This window comes from Topomyia yanbarensis, chromosome 1 (genome assembly GCF_030247195.1).
Source record: "Topomyia yanbarensis strain Yona2022 chromosome 1, ASM3024719v1, whole genome shotgun sequence".
Classification (NCBI taxonomy): Eukaryota; Metazoa; Arthropoda; class Insecta; order Diptera; family Culicidae; genus Topomyia; species Topomyia yanbarensis.
This window is the reverse complement of record NC_080670.1, coordinates 133,609,276-133,626,603: the sequence shown is the minus strand read 5'-3', so window position 1 is coordinate 133,626,603 and position 17,328 is coordinate 133,609,276. Positions and strand designations below refer to the sequence as shown.

Below are 17,328 nucleotides of genomic sequence, written 5' to 3'. Positions count from 1 at the left end.
AAGTCGTTGGAGCATGTTGCTGCAACAACACGACATGATTATAAAGCACCGCAAGGGGTCCGAAAACGTGGTTCCGGATTCTCTATCCCGCGCGGTAGAAACAGTGTAGTTGGCACGAAACGATTGGTATTCCAAGACCTACCAGAAGGTTCTGGAAACCCCTGAAGATTTTGTCGATTTCAAAATCGAGAATGACTAATTATTCAAATTTGTAGCCTCGCCCACGGATGTAATGGATTATCGCTATGAATGGAAGTTATGCTTGCCAGACGATCTACGGGAAGAAGCTTTAAAACAAGAGCATGACCAATCCTTACATCCTGGATATGAGAAAACTATACACAAGCTAAAAATTCGCTACTACTGGCCGAGGATGGCCATACAAACAAAGCGTTGCAGTTGCAGTCGTGCAGTACATGCAGACAGTGCAAACCGTCAACGATGGCAACCGCTCCGGAGATGGGGAACCAGAGGCTTAGTAGTAAACCCTTGCAGATCTTGGCAATGGACTTTATTCAGAGCCTTCCTCGCAGTAAGCAGGGAAAGTGTCATTTGATGGTCATGATGGACCTGTTCTCTAAATGGGCACTCTTGGTTCCTATGAGGAAAATTGAGAGTAAAGAAGTATGCCGAATCGTGGAGGATTACTGACTGAGGCGCTTTGGAACTCCGGAAATCATCAACACGGATAATGTCACTACATTTGTGGGAAAGGAATTCCAGGCTCTTCTAAAACGCCGTGGAATCCAACATTGGCCGAATTCACGCCACCACAGTCAGTCCAATCCTGTGGAGTGAGCTAATAGGACCATCAACGCCTGTTTGAGAAGCAAGATCAGCGATTGTGGGACACAAAGATTGCAGAGATCGAGGAATTGCTTAATACGACCATTCATTCATCTACTGGCCTTTCGCCGTACAGGATTCTCTATGGTCATGAGAAGGTCACCAAAGGTGACGAACATAGGCTAGATAGAGATGGGACAGACGTTACAGTGGAAGAAAGGGATGGTAGACGTAGAGAGATCAATGAGAAGGTGTTGTACTCTCGCGGTAACAGATAGAATCCTCTTAGTGGAGCCACTCACTAATGGGGAATGAACCTAGGAGAAAATAAATCAAAATTAGTACTATGAAATAGTGACATCACATAAATAGATAGAATTTAGGTAGGAGAATCGATTGAACAGGAGGTTCTTTTGTATTGGCGCCATACAAAAGAACGGAGCTAGCACGTGAATCATGAAAGCATTTACACGTTGTTTCATAAATAGAATATTTGAAACCCGAAATGCTCAACATGCAAGTTTAGTTACCATAGCAATAAAATGTACCCGTACCTGATCAGATTTAGCTGGTTCTCATTATTGTTCCCATACAAATCAGAACAGCCGGCTGATGGAACAATGCTGGAAACAATCATAAAATCAGCTTAACGTTTAACGATACAGTAATTTTACCTACCTATCTCACAAATTCACCACCAGTAAGAAGCACTGTCCACGTCGTGTAATTATTTGTCTTCATATTATGGAATTAACTAATTTTTCTTTTTGCACCGTCTGTCCGAATCAAAGATAGTTGCGTTCGCGTGCGAAGTTCAACTAATCATCCTTTGTCCTTTCATTGCTGATATCGCTCGAAGGTGAAATGGATTAACGGATGAATTAGATTGATCGTTTTCGCCGTAATTTTGCTCGTGCTATCTACATGTATACATACAGGATAAAATCACACGTGCTGTATTATCGCACATTTCCTAGGGAAATCTGACCTATAATTGCCAGTTGATCTTAAACTGTTGTTTCATGTCTAGTATTTCAAATCATTTTTATATTGTTCCGTGTCGTTTGATTAGCTTTCATTTTATATTTGCATTTGTCTTTCAATTTCATTTATTTATTTTGTGCAGTGTTTAGGTTAAAATAAATAATTCATCATAGATTCATTATTTGTTTTACCGGGTGGGAGGATAGTGTAACCGTCGTTACAAGTCCCGATGACTGTGCATTTCTGTATTTTTAAACTGTTGTGTTTCTTAATGTTAATGTTAGTAGGGTTAGTATTAAAATAAATAAATAAATAAAATATAAAATGTAAATAGTAGGGACAAATACACAACACAGATAATTGTATATAAAAACATTGGGCTGGAAAGGGTCGAAAGTGTTATACGGAGAGATAATACACCCCTGAAGGGGTGGTGATAGGTTACATCTGGGATGGAAATGGTAATGGTGGGTGGCAGTAGTAAGGAAAGAGGACAATGAAAAACCCGCCATTGGTCATTAGTACCGCGTCGTTCGTGTGCACCGGCAGTGAGTGATAATAAGTAATATTAAGTGAGACATCATTTAGCCGACATCTTGGAGATCCCAATCGTGTTGTTCATTCAGGTAAACTAAACCTCTGAATTTACCCTGAAACGTCAATTTCACCTTGGCTATACGTCCCACACAGGACCTTTTTTATAACGGATTGAATTCCTCACTGCGCACGTTTCGGCCTAGGCAGAAGAATCTGCCGAAGTCTAACTGTCAAGGAGTTAGCCTACAGGTGCCGCAGTGCCCTGTGAACCCTCGGGCAGTGTGCCCTACGCAAAAAGGAGGGCCCTTCTCGGTGAAGCCAATACGGTATCGTCCGTGGCTCATCGATTAAGCCAAAGAAGGAAGACGCCGTACAGTTCCTTTCCCGCCACGCCATCCATCCGCCATTACAATCGGCTGGCGTCATCGCGACCCACGCTCGTTGCAACGCCATACCAGTACCACCCACACCAACAGTGAATCCAACGAACAGCAAGCATCGTCCGGGATCACCAGAGAGTGCTCGCCAGCATAGAACATCACGTGCAACGTAGCAGCACCGGTACGTACCGCAACGGAACATTACCCATATTGAACCCGCACAGTAGCCCAATAAACCACACCACCCACACCTAGTTTGGTCATTTTGTCTTAAATAAATTTCCCTATTTCATTTTAAATTAGCTTTTCCTTTTGAACCGTGAAACGTCCTAGAAAGACAATAGCTTTGTGCACCACCTTGTTCCGCGAAGCCCCTCCGAATACCCAGTAGCAAGCCGACCCGTAGATCACAGTATCCATGGTCTCTTGCTCTGTGAGCTTGTTCGGGAGTATCTGTCGCAGAAGAGATATTAAAGTGTAAGCTAAAAAGCAGGGCAGATAAAACTAAATTACTACTAAGCCTAACGTAAAACTAATTAAAATTATCTACAAGGTTCCAACGAGTTAACATCCTTTCCGCTATTATTGTGGCACGATGGCGAATCTACTATAGCTAGTTGAATCATTATTTTCACAGTAAAAGCTCCCTAACCTAAAATATTCTTCGTTATCGCAGGATTTTGTAATTCCTCAATAAAGGTTTTCATGAAACTCGTAAACTTCAGGATCTATCGCCAACACCACTCTTAAAGGCAATCCAGGAAAACCAAACAGAATTAAATTTCATCAATTTTCAACACTAGCTTTACCCCACTTGCCTTTAAAGTAAGCTGTTAAAATCTCATATGTGAATAAAGCAAATGCAGAAAATTTCTTCAAGAACCGAGCACATCGATACGACACACTTGTGAAAAACTTTCAAGATTTAGTTTGAGCAGTCATTACCTTGATCATTTCCAAATGAGTGCATCTAAATTCTCTTCCAGGAAACCTGTAATAAAAAATAGACAATATAATATTGTTAGCTTGACATTTCATCAAAACTCACATGGGGTGGTTCATAAACCACGTAGCGTCATGGGGAGAACGGGAGGGGGATTTGTAAATGTCTACGTTTGTCTATAAAGGCGGTGCGAGGACTATCCCGAAAGTCTATTTATTCTGCTTTATTGTTCATCTCGTACCACTAACTAATAATAGAACATCATGAGGATCATGTTCTGTATATTGATAGATTCAGCTGGCTGTATTCACGCAGACAATTTATCGAATTTGATGACTCCGATTATCTGATTAATCATAGAATATGGACATTTATCTATAACATCTTTATACTTTATGGATATTTAGTAGGGAAAGCCGGGCTAGTTGACGGTTGGGGTAAGTTGGCGGAATTTTTTTTCTCAGTTTCTAATAGACATATAGCGCCTCTGGATGTGTACCTGAAGTTATGTAAAACCCATTATCCATTGTGTTTTTGTCGCAAAACATTTTGTTTTGAAGAAGTTGTGCGCGATATTGTGTTTTCGAGCATACCAAGAAAATTTTCTAAATTTTAAACATTTTGTGTTATTAAGAGGGATTTTCAATCTTTCTTCAATTCTTTCACTGCTTTCAGTATCAGTAAGTATGGCGTAAGTTTGCGGTAAAGCACGCGGAACAAGTTGGCCGTACTTTGACCGGGGAAAAAATAGTCATCAACACATTTTATTTCTGGAATTCACTACAAAGTAATAAAATCTTTTTCTTGTGTATCTCATCAATGCAGGAAACATTTACTTCGGTTAATCGCCTGAAGAATTTCGAAAATTTGCATTGGGGGCGTTCATAAACCACGTAGACTCATAGGGTGGACGGGGGGGGGGGGGGGGGGCTAGCAAAAGACTACGTTTGTCTACGAGGGGGGAGGGGGTCTTTGAAAAAGTCTACGCAGACTTTTATTTTTTGTTATTCTCGTATTACTAATTATAAATGGGATTTAAAGAGAGTTGTATTCAAAATATCGGCCTATTCAGCAAGGTGTATTTATGCAGACACTTCGGAGCTAGTATTCAGGTTACTACTCGTTAAGCGATCACTCAACCCAGAGCCCACGATTTTTTTGACAACCTCACACGTTGTTGTTCCTTGCTTATATTTTGATATAGTTTCGATCTAGGAATAACACAAAATGACAGTTCTAAAGACGATAGCCCAAAATTCCTCTCGACGGAAGATTTTGACTGTGAAATCATCAAATCATTTAATGGCCCATGCATCACCACTAGTTAGCGGGCATGCATGGGCCATTAAATGCATGAACCATAAAAAGTTTAAAAATGGTCATAGTTAACCATTAAAACCACCATTGTAACAACAAAACACCCGATTTTTAACAATAAGTGGATTAGTTTTTTTATTTTTTATTTATTGATTTTGGTGGTTAAAGCAGTAGTGTAGCTAAACTACTACAACTAAGTGTTTACTCGAGTTAATCAGTTTCTCTTGCAATCATTTACACTGATTTCAAAATCTTTAAACACCCGTTAAATTTTACGCCTTGACCTTACGCAACTCCGTGCAAACCGGTTCTACTAATTTGTCTTCGAAAATGTTCGGAGTTAGGCTTTGATACTTTGATACTACTCGGGTGATATGGCTATTAATTACATAAGAAAAATAAATATTTTTGGGAAGATTTGAATAGCTTCGTTCCCTTGAGGGGTTATATACAAAGTTGTGGCGAAAAAGTGAGCTAAGTTCGTGATTTTTTTAAAGTTTTTTATGCAAATTTTATTTGAAAAAGCGAAAGACCGTTGGTAGTACTATCGAAGATAGAAAAACCAAGTTGAATTAAAAGAAATATTCAAGCTTGTCGGAGTTATGGCCCATCCCCTGAAGCGTGTTTTTTGGCAGAGGTTTGCGATGAAAGCTCACCAAGCCGAACCGCTCAACTGAAATCCAAAAACTAAAAATATTATAGAAGAAAAATGTGTTGTGGTGTACTTGAACGAATCGGTTTCCCAATAGAAAATTTTTGACATTGAAAATTTCTTACTGCACTATCTGGGGCGGGGTGTCATTCTAAAATCTAAAATCAAACGATGTCACGTTTTCGGGTCACTATTTTGAACGCTAATAACTAGACTGGCCATTTTTGCTACATCACTTGATCTCGAAGAGCGCCAGGCTGAAAAAGTTTCCTTTTAGCCTAAAAATAACACCTGTAAAATTTGAAGCCGATCCAAGAAAAATTAATGGACCCGAAAATGGATTGAAGTGAAAAAAGGCAATAGTCGCGCTTATGGCCCACTGAACGAGCAGTCGCTGGTGTCCTAAGACGATTTCTCTAGATTTTCAGAGTAGCGTGCACTCAGTGCACTAGCGCGACTGCCGGAAGTTTAACCAGAGGGGTGACATCCCTATGTTGATGTAGTGACGTTGACAGTAGTCAACATATGGTGGGCACAGCCGCGTCTAGGCCTATGTCTTCCATGTTCTTGCAACGGTTTGTTTTAATTTTAACAAAGGGAGATGTTTATTGTCATTTATTGTTTATTTGTTGTACCTTTGCCAACAGACTCCGTGGCCCTAATAGTGTTTGCTTAAACTAATTGCATTTCAGAATAGATAATATTTTAGCTTTAATCGAATTCCTCGTCCGTTTGAAGTCAAAGACCGTCGCCACACTGTTAAACACACGCTGGAGTCCGGTAACAGCGCAACCATAGCTGGTTTTCCTGAACGGAACTCGCAGAAGAGCGTTATTGCGTAGAGCTCTAACGTGAGCTTGAAGATCCAGGCATCTGAGGATTGTAGGGCAATTCACCCTGGCAGACAGTAAGTCCGAGACAAACAGGACTCGACAGCAGTCCTTCCGGGTGCTTAGAGTATCGAACTGTATTAACTGACAACGGTTTTCGTAGCTCAGCAGCTTAAATTTGTTTTGCCAAGGAAGATGGCAGCATGCAAAGCGTATGAACGTACGATGGACGGCCTCGATTCTCTCAACGCCATTCTGGTAGTAGGGGTCCAAACCAAAGAGCAATACATTTCGCTGTTCTAGTGTTGAGCGAACCAGCACGCAATGGAGTGAATTTAAACAGTATACGTCCTAAAGTTTTTCGCTATTCGATGAACCCAAGCTGTCTTGATGCCTTGTCCACAATGGATGGATGTATGTGGTTTGAACGTTAGTGCCGAATCCATGATAACTCCGAGATCCTTAACGTGAAAAGGTCTCGGAATTCCGGAATCGAAGAAATGGTAGTTAAACTGAATCGGATGGCGTTTCCGCATTAACGTAACGACTGAGCATTTACTCGGGTTTAAAACCATTCTGTTTCGATCACACCACGTACTAAAGCTCTCCAGCTCACTCTGAAGGAACTCGGCATCGGTTTCATCCTGTATTTGTCGAAAAATTTTCATGTCGTCGGTAAAAAAGGCGGGGTCTTTGTAATGTGATGTTGACATCATTAAAGTAGAGGAGGAACATTACTGGACCGAGATAACTTCTTTGTGGGATGCCGGATGTAGAGAAGAATGGTGCAGATAGACAGTCCTTAATGCGGATTTGGAGGTGCCGTCTATCGAGGTAGGAGTTGTCCATGAACACCGACTTTGTCCAGCTTCGCTATATCATGGTTGATTTTGTCGAAGGCCGCAGATAGAACCATGTAAATAGCTACGGTTTGCAGGTTTGCAATCCGTCAGCAAATCCATCGAGTGCATATGCTGTGTACGAGAGCAGGTTAGTTGTTGTCGATCGTTTAGGAATAAAACTATGTTGGTCGTCTGCAATGTAGTGTTTGCAGTGAAAGAAAATAGAATCTAAACCGACGAGCTTGAATAGCTTTGATCCGGCACTTATACACGAGTTTCCCCGATAATTATATATCAATATCGAGCAATATTGAAGTGAAAACATGTGCGCTGCTTTCTAGCAGGAAGGGAATGTTCCAGTAGTAAGTGATAGCACGAAGACTCGCAAAAATGGTTCAAGAAGTCATCTGATGCACTTTTTAACAAAAATTGAGAGAACGCCATCAGGGACCGGAGAACTAAATGCTTTTAACTTGGAATTTGCTGCAAGAATAGTTGCATTATCGACGCAAATTCGCTTGATGGTTGGTCCTAGAGAAGTTTGAAGTATTTCCATACTTTGTAACCAACTTCACGCAATTAGGTTAGGAACTGCCCCCTGCTAGGCGGTCATGCCAACATTGCATTGTATATTTATTGGGGCTTTAGCCTGGTCGGTCATTCGCTCTCGATTCAAGCCAACATCAAAACAACATGCAAGAACATGGGTGGCATGGGCCTAGAAGTGGCTGAGCCCACCATATATTTACTACGGTCAATGTACATCAACATAGGGATACCACCCCCTGGTTAGGAATGATCGACACCGCGCGAAATTAATTTTGTTAATTTTTATTTATTCCTCGGTTTTTCGGTCTTCCAAATCAGAATGGGTATTGTATACTGTCCGACGTTTCGGCCACTGGTTTTGGCCTTTTTCAAGGGTCAAAACCGCAACGTCGGGCAGTATACAATACCCGTTCTGATTTGAAAGACCGAAAAGCCGAGGAATAAAAAACAAAATTAATAAATATTATCCGGTCGTAATTATATACTTTAAATTTTGTAATTTATTTTTCGCGTCGACAAAAATATATATGCAATTTCATATTAATTTTTATCCAACTTCAATCCATTTTCAGGTCCATTAATTTTTCTTGGATCGGTTTCAAATTTTACAGATGTTTTTGTTAGGTTAAAAGGAAACCATTTCAGCCCGGCGGTCGTTGATATGGCTATTTTGAAATTTTGCTTAACAAATCGCGGCCAGGCTACTAATAACTTTGTTTTTTATGAACGGATTTCCGTCTGGTTATCACCAAATAATTCGGAATTAACTGAAATTATGTATTATCGCTAAGGTTTTTTTGTATTTCAATAGCATACTATTGAAAAACAAGCAAAAATAAATAGATCTCGGAACCGTGAAAACTCCCATACATCAGTCAATCTATCCCAGGCAAAGCCGTCAATAAGGAGCAAGTTAATGCCTCAAACGAACACGAAAAGTTATAAATAAATGTGCTGCGTGCCTGTCTGAATCAGTTGTTGCTCTTTTTCTAGACAAGTAACATCGTGCCCAGGGTTGTCACTATTTTTCAAAGAAAATATGGTAGTTCAACTAAAAATGTCTGGCAAAATCTGGCACTTGACAGCGACCTCAAAGTCATCGAAATTTGGCATATATTTTAATTTTTCTAGAAAGTACATCAATCGATTTTTGTAAAATTTGGGACATTGTTACCCAAATTTCCAAAATGTGTATGTAGCAGCATCTAAAACATAAAAATCTGGCAGAATGCGAAATTTGTCTTTTATCTGGAAGCTGCCAAAACATCTGGCTGTGCCAGATAAATCTAGCATAATGTCATCCCTGATCGTGCCTATAGCGTCTCGCACGACAGATTTGGGCACCCAGCACACTACGTTTCTATGAATGACGTCATCCTCGACTATTTAAAGAATATCATTCCTCGAGCGAGTTCATTCTCCCGTCGAACGTCGGGCCGTAAAGAACAGCAGTAGCAACCAGGCATGTTGACGCTGCGCTGCGATGAGTGCTGCATTTGATCACTGCTACCACTGAGGGTGGGGACGACAACAGGTCTAGGCATCGTCGGTCAAACGTCGGAGCGGAGACGGTAGCAGTAGCCGAAAGATATATTTAAATTATGCAGTTCGCTGTGTACTGCTTTGCGCACCACAACTTGAGAGTTACGGCTCTCAGTGTCAGCTAGTCAGCATGCCGTTGCGATGAATCTAGTACTGCGTTGCTTTTTGCGACACTAGAGTTTATAAACTGACAAAAAACAAATCGATGGTTCTCAAATTTGGAAAGCCGATTGTTTTGAGCTTCGTGGTACACCTTGAAGCTAGGAGTATTTACACAGGCACACTCTCGCTCATTTCGATTTATTTAGGTACTCGTTCCGCATAAAAAATTAAAATTTGTGCGTATCGAAAATGTTGAGCCCTAGTTAACTCGACCCATATCGTAACCCTACCCTTTGGGGGCCGTAAACAAACGACGTAGCTTTTTTTCGGCGAAATTCGACCCCTCCCTCCTCCTCGTAGCATTTTGCCACAATATTCCCCCTCGTCACACATCGTCACAAATTTGCTACACCCCTCTACCCCCTAAAGTACTACGTCATTTATACATGGCCCCTGGCACCGTACTGGCTGTTGTTTAAAACGGTATGCATTGATCGAAAAGGTAAAGCGAAAATCGAATATATTGTAATTTAACTCGAAGTTGTACAATATCGACTCAACAAAAGTAGGTCTCAAGGCAATTGTTTAAATACGCAATAAATAAATTTTTAAATAAATGCATATCATACGCATGATTTCGCACTGTCTAAGTAGTTCTTTTTAGCTTTCATATGAGTGACCGAAAATAAAAGTCGCATGGACAGAACATGCTTCGTAAAACCCATTTCGAATATATTAGAATATAAAAACCGGATATAAACTTCAAGCATAAAAATAAGACTGGGACATTCCTTTGTAAAAGTCGGGTAAAAAAAATTTCAGTAAAAAACCGGAAAGAAAAACATCCGATTCTTACAAAGTCGTTTTTGTTAGCCGACTTTTAATCTTGAACATCAAGATATACGGATGCTCCAGCGAGCGATTTATTTATTTTTAAACGATTTTTAACTGGAGGTTTACCTTTATGTTTGAAACGGATATAAGAGCAACCGAAAATAAAAGCCGCAAAGATAGAACATGCTTCGCAAAACCCGTTTCAAACATATTAGAAGAAAAAGTCGGAAATAAACTTCAAGCATACAAATCGGACAGAAATCCTTCAGCATAAGAATCGCTTAAAAAGTTCAAAAAATTAAGTTTTTAAAATTTTAAACAAAAATTCATTGCGAAGAATAGAAATTTTTTTTGATGAAGAAGGAACCGTTCAAATACACGAGAATTTAAATACAATTAAAAAAAAATTATGAAAATTGGATGAATAATTTTTGAGATATCACGTTCATCGCAACGGTACTTTTCAAAAAAAAATTATTCCGAGATAATTGTGTTTAAAGTTTTGTGTTAACTTCATTCGTGCAAGATCCAGCTCGCTGCAAATGGCTGTCATTTGAAATCTAGTGCTCCGATCTGCATGAAATTTGGCACAGATACTTTCAAAAGCATGTACTTTCAGAATATTCAATAAATTTTTTTCTGATTTTTTGAGTTTCAACTTTGTATAACCCCTTAATCAAATAAGGCAATTTAGATTATCTTATTATCTTAGAAATATTGAAATTTGTTCACGAAAAATAAAATTTGTGTGCATGTTTGGTTTATTATTTTAGTCTAGATGATAGTACACATCGACAGTATTATTTTGTATTGTTTCTTATAATTTAACAATTTTGAATGCACCAGTAAGGCTCAAAAAGTGTTTAGCAATTCTGCATTGTTGGTGTAGGTCTAGGGTTGCCACCTTTGGAGAGGCTTTGACCCGGAGATTTCCACTGATCTGGGAGGTGGTGGATTTTGAGTGGTACGAGACAGAAATTAGAATCAAGCAATTCCTCGGCATTTTAGAGCACTTTAATGGCTTTTTATTACTACGTTAAAGTAAAGCTGTAAATTTTTCACGTTTGGGAACGGTTTTATCGGTTTAATGTGGTGTAGTATTTCACTTCCCGGACTAAGTCCCAAAATACAAAAGTACCAGCTACTCTCACTGTGGAGGATAAGTCGAACGAGCATTGCTCTCCTCCACAACTAACAGGAAAATGAGAGCAAAGGAGACAGAGCTGCGGCATCACACTATGTGGTGTCGGTTATTCATCACCAACAAATTTTCATTTCGCAAGAAAGGGGCAAACCTCGCCTCCTTAGCCCAGTTAAGGATCGCTGCCGGAGTAGCAACAACACCGGAAGAACTGCCAGGTGTGAATTTTGAAGACGTCTTAAGCTCTATCGTCTACGATTTTAAAAACGCTGACTATGACAGTATCGTTAGCACGCTATTGGATATAAACTGGAACAAAAATCTCAACAATGATGACGCGAACGAAGCAGCGATGACGTTTTCTAATATTCTTAACTATCAAATCGACCGTCATGTGCCAAAACGAACAGTCAGCACCAATCAACACCCTCCCTGGCAATCAACAGTGCTTAGACGATTAAAAACTGCTAAACGAGCTGCATTTAAAAAATTCTCGAAGCATAAGACACTTGCATTACGAAACCACTACTTTCAACTCAACCGCGTATACACCCAAACAACCATTTTACACTTATATCACAATCTATGATCGCATTGTGCGTATATTCATGCGTAAACATTAAATCGCACAAGATGCTTTGCGCCATATGCGTGCAAAAGTGGAGGCGATATATATGCACTATGAAAAAAAGTTCTACAATATGAGATGTAAAAAATAAGTTTATGCAAATTATGTACTACATGTCGAGCAATTTAAATACTCATTGTGACTTTAAAACCTCATATTTGGGATACAAAGGAGCATTATAAACGAATTACTTTAGCAATATATGCGATGTGTGTCAGTTATAATTACAATTTGTTGGTTGTTATATACGATTTACACCGTTTTTTCTTTTCAGTGCCAAAAAAAACAAAAAAATAAACAAAATTAGTTCCAAAACCAATATTGCTATCCATGGCGTGGTTTTCTTGTCATTAGGGATCATCCATAAATGACGTAGCATTTTTGAGTGATTTTTAACACCCCCCTCCCCCATCGTAGCATTTCGTCACAAACCTCTAAATACCCCCCCTGGTAATTACGTAGCTTGACGATAGCCCTGCCTTCCTTGTAATCGCAATTTTTTTTTTTAAATTCTATTCTACTCCCCTTTAAAAAAGCTACGTAGCACGACATGACCCCCTACCCCCCTGTCGTCACACATCATCACAAAATACAAAACTCCCCCCTCCCCCATATAATGCTACGTCATTTATGGATGATCCCTTACCTTGGAAGCTGTGCACACATTATTTTTGTATTTGTTCCTATTATATCCGACATAATTAGTCTTCCATCCAGACTCGAACCTTGAACATCTTAGTCGTCAAGCGGCACTCTCTTCTCTGATATATCTCCTACTTATCAGGAAAGCCGATTTTTGACGATGACATTCTTCTTTCATCATATATTTAACCAAATTATTTCGTATAACCGCAATTTACATGCGAATGTCATTACGTGATATAATTTGCTACTTTATACGAGGAAAATATTGCTTATATATATGCATATGTTTTGTCACGATATATCGCTTAATTCCAATTTCATTGTATCTCATATCGCGAGTTAATTTGATTTTTTTTACAGCAGACACATTACTTACATACATCACAGTATGGTTACTAACTCTTTTTAGACTGAATATTGCTAAATCAAGACTAAAATATCTGGCGAAATTGGGTACTTAATATTCTGGTTAACATAAACTTTGAATTTATAATCAATAACCATTCATACATGTGGTATCTTAAAGGGGTATATAATATTTTCTCATTCAAATATGCTGAAATCAATATATTCCCTCGATAGGGCACGGTATTAACTGAACTAACTCATGTATTTGGTAAGTTGTGCTTTAGAAATTACTTTATTTATACATCTGACGTAGTAAAAGGATGTTTCCTTTCTATCTAATGAACTTATAAAAGAATATCTGTGCAGATATTTCTGGCACAATTACAATGGCCAAACCAAACAAAAGACTTGAAAAATTGTTGCATCAATTTTCAAGAAAATCTAAAGATCCCTTAAATCTATAAAGGTAAGTTCAAAATACATGTAGATTTATGCAAAGAATACAAAATTTAATAAAGATTTAAATTTATTCATAGATTTATTGTTGCCAGTGGTGCAAATTTTTATTTTCAAATGCCAACTTTCAGCTCAATCAAACCCAACCATGATTCAAATTTAAAGCCTCCCTTAATTATTCACTTCCAAGTTGGCGGGTTTTTCATAACCAAACCATACGTTTTCATTTCAAATTGATGCTTTTTCATTCACCAAACCAAGTTGTCATCTGCTCTGTAGAGGTCAGCTTAGGTTAAATGTTGACAAATCTTGTGTTTTAATTTAAAGCTTACATGAACAGTAAGAAGTATGTTCAGAATAGTTTTGCTTGAAAAATCTAGTCAATATCCCAGTACAGAGATATTCACAGGGTCAATGAAATCGAAAATGAATGGAAAATGATTATTTAAGGATCACATTGAAGGAGCAATCCATCCAAGCAAAATGCAACAAATATATAAAATGTTTATACTCTCTTATAAATAGGAATTCTAGGCTCTGCCTAAAGAACAAACTATTAATTTATAAGCAAATATTTAGACCGGCAATGCTATATGCAGTGCCAATCTGGGCAAGTTGTTGTGCTACTAGGAAGAAAACGCTTTAAAGGATTCAGAATAAAATTCTGAAAATGATTTTGAAGCGTCCTCCCTGGTTTAGCACAAATGAGTTGCACATACTCGAAAACATAGAAACATTAGAAATTATGACGAACAGTATTATAAGCAACTTCCGACAAAAATCGTTGCAATCTTCAATTGCAACGATTAGCTCTCTTTATAGTTTATAAGTTAGTTTATAAGATTTGTTTAGCTCCTTATTCACAAGACAAGTAGGTTTAAAACATCCTACTGGAAACAAAACTTAACTGCGAAAGCATATTATATTTTAATAATAATTAACTGAATCATGTAAACAGGGGAAGGGATGAAAAGTCACCACTTGTGGCTAAACACCCAATATACTAAATTAGAAATGTAATACAAACAAAACAATATAATCTAATAGAAAAAAAAAACAAAAAATGGAAAATGATTCAACAGCCCGGCTGTTTGAATGAATGATGCAAACGAAAAACTGCGAATTGAATATAGGAGGGCATGATTTGAGATTTGTTCTTCCTTCAATTTCAAAACAACCTGGCGAAAATTTGCAGCTCTGATTGTTGCACAATTTTTCGAAAAGCAACAACTACGTGTTCTTGCTGTTCCGCTTTCGTTTCGTGACGGATTTTTGATGTGACCGGATATACCACTGTACTAGCGATATGACCGTTTATACCTTCTGTCGTGGATTTTAGACAACCATGTACACCGTTAAAATTTATCACACCTTTGATGAAAGAACGAGCAAGAGAGTCACAAAACAACGTATTCTGACTGCAACATGATTACTATTAATCACCAACCCATGCTCTAAAAAGGTATTAGCTGATCTATAAATGGATTTAGAAATTCAGTAGCACTTTTAGGTTTGCTGCTTCCACAATATATTCCTATGGCTGTAGGAGGAGTTATAGGAAACTCGTGTATCTTGAAGAGAATTGACCAAAAGTTTTTAGTACTACTTTTGTAAACTGGTGAACCGTCAATGTTAACAGTCGACGATATTGATAAAGGTCGGTCAAGCTGTTCCAATGCTTTAGTAGTTTTCAAACCCCTGGTGCCAATATTGTCCATTTCCCGATATTTCTACTATGCGTATGTTTCTAAGGGTCCTCATAATGGTACGAGTATTACTCGGAAGATTCTAATTCTAAGAGTTGAGGATTCCTACAATAGATTTCACTGCGGTTTGAGTGGTGTGGAACTCCGTGGACTAGTACCGAATGTCAGCAGCAAGATTCGTCCTGTCGGCTGCAAATGTTTGCCTTGTAAATAATCTTGCAATGTTGAATATAAATAAATAATAATGGCTAATAAATAATGACTGCTATTTTGAATAACAACCCGGTGTTCATTAACATTTATAAATCGTTTATTATTGAATTCACACATTATTTTATATGTCTCACTTTATGCTACAAATGTGAAAACTTTAGGAATGGTTGAATTTATTTACACATTGCCACAATGATGCAACATATAATCTGACTTCAAGCGACTATTTTCATTGTTATAAACTATCAGTTTGTACGACTTATTACCTACACAATTCAGTGTGATAAAGGAAACTGTTAGAACTCACATATATTGATCAGTTTAAGGAATTCTGACGAGTTTCAGCATACATAACATGAATTCATCTGCATGGTTATGCGATTCTGTGATATTAATCGCAATAAGTTCATGTAATATCATTATATGCGAAAAAATACATGCATGGCCCATACAGATATACGATAATGATTTTAAACAGTTCTTTGTACGATGTATTACATGCAACTTTATGCGATTTCTGGATGTTTGGGCAAACAGCAGAGCAGACGTGCCTTTTTTAGATACCAACGAAACGTCGAACGTCAACTGAAATCCAAGCCCAACTCGTTTTTGAAATATGTGAATGAGCAGCGAAAAGAATTCGGGTTACCATCTTGTATATCATTAAATGGAGTTTTAGGCACCGACACTAAGGAAAATTGCCAATGGTTCTCCGACAAATTTTCAAGCGTTTTCTCCGACGAGAGCCTTTCCCCACAACAAGGGGTAGCCCCTGCAAATCTAACTCCTTATTTAGGACGAACCATCAACCGAATTTCCAAGCTAAAAGCAAATAGTTCCCCTGGTCCAGATGGCGTTCCCACGATTTTCGTCAAAAAGTGCATCAGTGGGCTTCTTGAACCACTTCGGCGAGTCTTAGTGCTGTCACTCACTACTGGAACACTTCCTTCCTGCTGGAAAGAAGCGCACATGTTTCCAGTTCACAAAAAAGGAAACAAATCGAACATTGACAATTATCGAGGAATCTCGTGTTTAAGTGCAGTATCAAAACTATTCGAGCTGGTTGTTTTAGACCCTCTTTTCTTTCACTGCAAACAATACATTGCAGACGACCAACACGGTTTTATGCCTAAACGATCGATAACGACCAACCTGCTCTCGTTCACAACATATGTACTCGATGGATTCGCTGACGGATTGCAAACCGATGCTATTTACATGGATTTATCTGCGGCCTTCGACAAAATCAATCATGATATCGCAATAGCGAAGCTGGAAAAACTCGGTATTCATGGACAATTACTGCGCTGGTTTCGTTCCTACCTCGATTGAAGGCAACTCCAAATCAGCATTAAGGACTGTGTATCTACACCATTCTTCGCTACATCCGGCATCCCACAAGGAAGCCATCTCGGTCCAGTGATATTTCTCCTCTACTTCACTACTTCAACATCAAATTACAAGGACCCCGACTTTCTTTTGCCGACGACAAGAAATTTTTTCGACAAATATGGGATAAAACCGATGCCGAGTTTCTTCAGAGTGAGCTGGAGAGCTTTAGTACGTGGTGTGATCTAAACAGAATGTTTTTACACTCGAGTAAATACTGAATCGTTACGTTCACGCGGAAACGCCAACCGATTCACTTTAACTACCATCTCTTCGACTCGAGTATTCCAAGACTCTCTCACGTCAAGGATCTCGGAGTCATCATGGATTCGGCACTAACGTTCAAACCACATATATCATCCATTGTGGACAAGGCATCAAGACAGCTTGGGTTCATCTTCCGAATAGCGAAAAACTTTAAGGACGTATACTGTTTAAAATCTCTCTATTGCGCGCTGGTTCGCTCAACACAACACAGGAATATTGTTATTGAACCCTTACTAC

General features: G+C 38.7%; 1 protein-coding gene across 6 annotated transcripts in view; it reads right to left on the bottom strand.

The window, feature by feature from the left end:
- LOC131688869 (thymidylate synthase) overlaps positions 1–17,328 on the bottom strand; it is an 888,839-nt gene that overhangs the window by 407,629 nt on the left and 463,882 nt on the right. For all 6 annotated transcript variants that reach the window (XM_058973579.1, XM_058973921.1, XM_058973670.1 and 3 more), the window contains one exon: positions 3,633–3,678. In XM_058973579.1, coding sequence (XP_058829562.1) covers positions 3,633–3,657 — 25 coding nt within the window. In that variant the 5' untranslated portion in view covers positions 3,658–3,678. The remainder of the gene's footprint in view (positions 1–3,632; positions 3,679–17,328) is intronic.